The sequence below is a fragment of the Nestor notabilis genome, unplaced genomic scaffold, assembly GCF_000696875.1.
Source record: "Nestor notabilis isolate BGI_N333 unplaced genomic scaffold, ASM69687v1 scaffold33564, whole genome shotgun sequence".
Lineage (NCBI taxonomy): Eukaryota > Metazoa > Chordata > Aves > Psittaciformes > Psittacidae > Nestor > Nestor notabilis.
The window spans coordinates 1-7,359 of NW_009925708.1; the positions used below are offsets into that span (position 1 = coordinate 1).

Sequence of the window (7,359 nt, forward strand, 5' to 3'; positions counted from 1 at the left end):
TTGTGCTTTGGGGGAACTTGTAATGTAGCCCTTGTATCGCAGCGCTTACACTGCTCGCGTTGTACCCCGCGTTCCCCCGCGTTCCCTGTTTGATCACAGTCTCGGTGGCCTCAGAGTTCTTCCAGGATTAAATTCTGGGGAGTTTTCCTTTCTTTTGCAGGTATAATGGCTTTAAAGTCACTTTGGAGTTAACCCGTTTGTTGTCCCCATCTCCCCCTACCCAACATTTAGGATGGAGTAGGCGCTAAAATAGCTGAGAAGATAGATGAGTTCTTATCCACGGGAAAGCTGCGCAAACTGGAGAAGGTGGGTTTCCTTCCCTTGTGCTGCCTTTCTCGAGAGTTGCTTTTCTCTGTCAGTTGCCAAGCAGCCTGCGTGCTTTGTGCTATTTCTGCTGTCACTGGAGACACTCATGTCAAACCTGAGAACAGTGGACACGGAGTCTACGGTGAGCAGAAAGCAGGGAACAAGCAGCTCATCCAAAGCCTCAAAACTGTCTATGAAAATAGTGTCTCTTATATAGTCAGTATTTGAATGTCCTCTGGGACAAGTGGAACTGGGACTCCGGGAGGCTTTGGAGTTTTGGGATGTGGCCGTGGTGCTCACCTTGGCATGGGTACTTAGGCACTTTTCAGGCTTGGCACATAACAGCGTTACCCTGCTGCTCAGGACTACCCTTGGTACTGCTTTGCACTGATTTATAGTGAGCCTCCAAAGCAGGCTCTGTCTGAGCTGTTTTATCTTCTCGAGATTTCTTTGCTTATTGCAAACGGAGTAAAGAAGGGTTTGATTTGTTGGTTTGTTTCTGCAGATTCGACAGGATGATACAAGTGCATCTATCAGTCTCCTGACACGAGTTACTGGCATTGGGTAACGCTGTTGGTTGTTTTCCTTCTCCTGTTTGTGTAGTGGAGCTGTGAACAGAATTTGGGTGCACTGCTTTGCTCTACTCAGCTGGAGCCTTGAGCTTTTTGAAGTGCTGTTTTGAAATCTAAAGACACCTTTGTGCTGCTGTTGCCTCAAGTGGGTTCGGTGGCTGTGGTTAAAGTAGTTCTTATCGTGCATTCAGGATCAGCATCTAAAGCAATAGTGCCTCTTTGGTGAGATTTCTTTATTTTTATATTATTATTATACATTATAGTTATTAAACATTAATATACATTATAATAGTTATTATACATTGCTATATAGTTATACCAATGCTAAAAAATGTGCAGGCCAAGGCCTGGATAAGCCACCTCAGCTGACCAAAAGTACAGAGTGCAAATGTGGCTGGGGGAAGGAGGGGAAGCATCAACTTCAGTCGTGGCCTTGAAGACCCCAGGCAGTTACAGTGAACTCTGATGTCCTTTTAAGATCCCTGCTGTTCCTGATGGCAGATTGTCCTGTCTCTTTGCAGTCCTGCTGCTGCCAGGAAGTTTGTTGAGGAAGGAATTAAGACTTTAGAAGGTAAATGTAACGGTGGGTCCTCAGTTCACACTCCAGTGATGGTTTTTTCCTCGACAAAACTGCCTGTTCCACAGTGGTACAACTGTGATGCCAGATACTCCCTGCTTGTGCAGGATGCTGAAGTTAGTGACAGGCTACAGGCAATACATACGTATCAGATCATGTGGAAAATAACAAGGATTTTGGCTTTGAGGGGAATGGTTTATTGAAGTCTCCATTGGGAAGTGCTCTGTGCGTTTGTGCTCATTCTGTCACTGTGAGGAGTCAGTTTAAAATCACTTTGTGTCTGAGGTTGCTGTTGCCTTGTTACGTGGTCTTTGCGTGCGTCATCTTTGCTCTGGTGGAAACTCACTGCAAGAGTTTTAGTCCTCAGGTAACTCTTTTTTCTTAACTCTTCTAGATCTAAAGAAGAACGAGCACAAGCTGACCCATCACCAGCGAATTGGGCTGAAGTAAGCTTTCTTGGGTGCAAGTGCTTGGCTTTTCTAATGACTCTTTCAGATGCTGCCTTGTAATGTGGGCTTACGCAGGCCAAGTAAGGTTCTGTTCTGTCTGTGCTCTACATGCTTTTCAGCAGTTACTCAGAGCTTTTGTTTCCTCAAGGCTGTATTTGAGCTGTGAGCTTCACTTTAGCTCTTCCCAGTATAGATTAGCTCTGCCCATGGGTGAGGGACCTCACTGCTTGCTGGTGGACTGAGGTTTATCAGGAACCTGTTCTACTTTTGGAGGGCTGTGTGAATATAAACCAATAGGTTGCACAGTAATGTTACTCCCACCTCTTAGCAGCTCTTCATATACAGTGGAAATAAAGTGCAACTAAACCATCTTCTAAGCATTGTCAAACTTGCAGTTGTGAGTTTTAACTGTTGCTTGGCAAAATGCTTCCTAAGGTGTTTGGTCAGAATGGGGAGCTTTGTGATGTGGCAGTGATGTAAGTTGTGTTCTTTCCTCTGACCCACATTTAATTGACTAAAATTTGAAGATGCTGCTCTTGCCACTCTTTTTATATTTCTATATATACTTACATGTGCAGATATTTTGAAGATTTTGAGAAAAGAATCCCAAGAGAAGAAATGCTGCAAATGCAGGTAAGAAGGTCTTTATTGAGGACGTGAGGTGCTGGTGGCCAATGAATGACACCTCTAAACATATATCTTTCATTTTTATATAGGAAATTGTGCTGAAAGAGGTAAAGAAGCTGGACCCAAACTATATTGCCACAGTCTGTGGCAGTTTTAGACGAGGTTGGTACTCTGTGATCTTATGTTCCCTTTGGGCTAGTAAGCAAGAGTCACTACTATATTTGCTGTTCTAGAGAGCAAGTCTGTGCTGGAACCTGCCTTTGGTATTGCCTTGACTGGTTAGTTCAGTGATGAAACACCCACATGAATCATTGCTTCTCCACCCTGCACCTATAAAGAGTAGTGTATTGTAACACTTGAATTGTTCCTTTGGTTTTTGTCAGCATTTGTGCCTCCTTGCTATAGAGTACAGCAAGAAATTCTTGGGTATTCTCCACGACAGGCGAGGATATAAACTTTTTGATGGAAGACTAAGGGTTTTTTTTTACAAATATCTTAAATAGTGACTATTTTCTACCAGAAAAACGTGTTTTTCGGAAGAGGTTAGATGGAAGTTCACCAGTGTTAGTACATTTTGTCATACACTGAGGGATGTTTCTTCTTACTTGCCCAGGCGCAGAGTCAAGCGGCGATATGGATATTCTCCTGACCCACCCGAGTTTCACATCTGAATCACCCAAACAGGTACGTTTCTCTGCTCCTGTGGGTCACTACTGTGCATTGCTTCCACAAGGGTATGGTTAAATGCAGAAGATGGGTAATCTCAGACTTGAACTGCAGCTTCTTGCATCTTTTTGTTACTCTTCTCTTGGATTACCGTGTTTGTTCTGAGGAGTTACAATCATTTCTCAGGTCCATGTATTATGTTGTGGTGCTCTTGCAGAACTATTCAGTATGTTTACTCTTAGCCTTCTGTCTCTCCTCTTTGCTTCACAAGAATTCCTCCCTCCTTTGAATTCACGGGCTTTTACAATGTAGCTGGATAAATTAATGTATTAAATAAATGTAACAGGTAGCTGGATAAATTAGGGATTCAAGCTTTATGTAGGTGGAATCTTTTGGATGAGAAGCAAATATCTTGCTGCCCTTGCACTCTTCTGGGACTAACTCTGGAGAAGTCTTGGTGCCAGTTCATATTTCTCGTGTTGCTTTTATAGATTCATTGCTTAAAAGTTGGTTTCTTCTTCTGTGTTGTCTGTGTTCCTAGTCAAAACTTCTGCATCAAGTTGTAGAACAACTGGAGAAAGTCCACTTTGTCACGGATGTGCTATCTAAAGGAGACACAAAATTCATGGTAAGGCTTTTTGGGTGGTGAGAGATGGAATGAAAAGTGGCAGAGGAGTTCTAAAGAAAAACTTGGGTTTATTTCTATTAGCTTGAGCTTCATCTGCCTTTTCCTTTACGTGCTGATGTCTGTGCATACCAAAGAGCCTGATGATAATTAGGGCAGAAGAACGGGAAATGAGAAGTTATCCTTCCTTCTGTAATAAATAGGAAGCAATTAGACACTCCATTGAAGAACAGGCTCTTCGTGGAGTAAAACAGTGCTTCAGGTTACTGTGACATCCAGCTCTTACAGGGAAACACCTCATCAGTTCAGCGGGGGTTTAACTTCATTCTCCAGGATGACTGAGGGTGTCTGGGAGGTTGGTGAAGGGCAGGGAGGGGAAGATGATCTCAAATCTGTTTAATTAGAATTTCTTGCTTTCCCACAGGGTGTCTGTCAGCTGCTGAATAAAGAAGATGGAACAGCCTATCCACACAGGAGGATTGATATCCGGTAACCACCAAAACCCCAGACCAGAGCCCTGCCTTTAGCTGTCTGCTACACAGTAGGCATTTGCACTAAGTTCTGCATTCAGGTCTCCACTTCCATGTTCAGAACAAGGCATTTACTAGGTTTCTAATTCCTATGTAGTATGGAAGCCACTGTACAGCTGCCAGGATCTACAACAGGTTGTTAGCAAGAATGCTATATTTGTATTTATATTATATCTATATTTATATTTAATTTATATTTGTGTCCAATTCCAGAATTGTGACCTACTTTATCATACTGCTTTGACATTAATTCTTGGCAGGAGTGCAAGCGCCATAACCGTGTAGTAGCTGAACACCAGTAACTTCTGAGTCAGGGTAGATGAGCTGAACCTTTCTTTGAGATGCTTTTAATTTCATTCTTGCATCTGCCAAATCTACAGAGCTGCAGAATATGTGCACATAAATAGGAAGTAACCTCAGAAAAGCATCTGAATGGTTGAATTCCAAATGTTTTGTAACTGTTATGTTGTACGTTTGGTCTAAATCTGTACTTTTCTTCCCCTTTTATTCTAGGCTTATCCCCAAAGATCAGTATTACTGTGGTGTGCTGTACTTCACAGGAAGTGATATATTCAATAAGAACATGAGAACTCATGCTCTGGAAATGGGCTTCACCATCAATGAGTACACAATCCGTCGCTTGGGTGTCACTGGTCAGTCTTTGCACAGACTATTCTTTCTAGTTACATGCTTTGTGTGCTCTTAAACTGGTTTCTCGGTGTACTGGAAATACTTCTGATAACTGCTGTAATTCATGCAGTTTTTCACTGTGTCCTTTCTGGTATTAGACATCATTACAGCAGGAAGAAGCAGCTTACTTACGTATAGGCAGTGCAGTGGCCAAAGTTACCTTTTTGGGCCACCTCATCTACTTCAAGTCTTACTGACTTAAAGGTTGTTTATTCAGTGTCATGCACAGCACATATGTGGTTTCCTGCTCTTTTAACAGGACATGATGTGTCCTTCAGTTGTTTTGTGTTGGAGGGGGGCTGACTATATACATACACACGAGTATTGGTATATTTAACTGCATAACCACATGGCCCCAGAGTTAATTCATTACCTTCCTTCCTTTGACACGAAAGAGAATCAGTAGCTAACACTCTATGAAAAGGTCTGTGGGGGGTGTTCTGTTTTGGGTTTTTAAGTCTGTTTTACTTACAGCAGTTTTGTCTTCCTCTTGCAATGCATTTAACATTTCAGGATTGTGCAGACCCTCCACCTTTCAAACAGCTTCTCTACTTTGCTTGCAGGAGTTGCTGGGGAGGCCCTACCAGTCGAATGTGAAGAAGACATCTTTGACTATATCCAGTGGAAGTACCGAGAGCCAAAGGATCGCAGCGAATAACTAACTGCTTGTCCGGGTTTGTAATGTAGAGAGATGTTTTCCCCACAAAATTGTCTGATGTAGGCTTACTGTTTAATCTAGCATCAGGAATCCTGCTTCTGAAGACAGACTGCACCTCTCCTGTTGGTTAAACAGCCTTCTGGTTACGAGATGGAAACTCTGGACTGATGTAGGCATCTGCCTGCTCAGAACCGTGTATTGGTCTAATAGATCTTCCTTCCAGTCTAACGTTCTGTATCTTGTGTGGTAGACACCAGCGTGAGAATCCTGAAGTACTTCTAAAGAATACCATTTCCAACTACTGTCTCTATCTCCTTATCTCTGCATTAAGCATCCTGGTGTGGTGCTGAAGCTCATGTTAAGCTGTTTCCATGTCCGTCCTTCAAAAACCTTTCAGTGTGGCCATATCCTAATGTGACCATTCTCCTGCCACATGTGACCCGTGTTCTTAGTTCCTATGTTGTAGTACTGCTGGTTGCAGTGGTCTGCGTTTTGCCATTACCCAGAAGTCTGGTCTGATTAACTGAGGCATTTCTACCACTCACATAGAGTGGATTTGCCCTTTTTTGTGTGCAAACCAGTCAGCTCTGATTTTCATAGCCCCTCTTAAAGCACTGTGAAAGGTAGTGACTATTTTGGATGCGAGAGGAGGGCCCATCAAGATTGCATTACTAGTATTTGGGACTGGGATTCTGTTGGTTAACTTAATAGTAAAGTAAAAAACTTACTTTTATTACATTTTACTTAGTTTTAAGTAGCAAACTACTACTCTGATGTATTAAAGAGCATCAACATGGAATGTATTGCTGCTATTGTGTTTGAACACCTTGTATATAAGGCTAATGTATTACAGAATTGCAAGCCTGAAAAGGCAAAACTTTTCTACAGAGCCAAACTGAGTGTTGCTAATGGTATGTAATACTTCTTGATTCTTTAATGATTAGGTCTGCTACCTGCCTTTATATGAGGGCAGAGAGGAGTTTGCATCTGTATTGTCAGACTGTATAACCTGACTTGAATCATGAAACAAAGACAATTTAATACCTCTTCCTAATTTTATCTGACTTAAGCCTACAGAACAGCTACATATTTACTTATTCTTATATAATTGGTGTTGATCAGTCTCAGTAATGGAGATTATATACGGATAGTCTTGCTTATCCCTTTGTTTTCTTCTGGTTTTCCTATTCAGTTATTTTCTGGGAAGTGCATGTAGTGGTGTGTAAGGTGACTAGCAGTTAGCTCGGTATCGTGTGGTCTTCTGTTGCCTCATGGTGACAACAGATGTAGCTGATGTATTTGGTGTTCTCTTCAGTAATCGGTGGGAATAAACAAAATGAGAATTCCACCATGAGCGTGTCCTCCTCTTTCTTCTTTGTAGCTGTAATTTCAGGAGCACCAGGAAGCAGCAGCACAAGCTCACCACGTTTACAGGTGGTTCCTAGGCAGCACTGGTGCCTTCTCTGTCATCCTCAACAGGTAGCGCAGAAGCCTGCTTGGTGTCTGGACGCGGGGCAGGATTTGCTGTTCTCTCCACACGGCTCCTTCGCAGTGTTTGCTGCTGTATTTCCTTGGCCTGTATTAATGTACAAAGCGCCCTTTTCGTCCCCCTCTGCACATCCTGCCCTCACCCCCCGGTACCCCTTTCCCTGGCCCGCT

General features: G+C 42.7%; 1 protein-coding gene across 1 annotated transcript; it reads left to right on the forward strand.

Moving 5' to 3' along the window:
• Nucleotides 1–231: 231 nt before the first annotated feature.
• POLB (polymerase (DNA directed), beta) lies at nt 232–5,740 on the forward strand (the record flags this gene model as incomplete). The annotated part of the gene is made up of 11 exons (XM_010013170.1): nt 232–306; nt 812–870; nt 1,400–1,449; nt 1,850–1,901; nt 2,483–2,537; nt 2,621–2,693; nt 3,145–3,215; nt 3,739–3,825; nt 4,247–4,311; nt 4,866–5,005; nt 5,606–5,740. Coding segments are annotated over 11 exons (822 nt in total), but the record flags the coding sequence as incomplete, so codon positions are not given.
• Nucleotides 5,741–7,359: the final 1,619 nt, after the last annotated feature.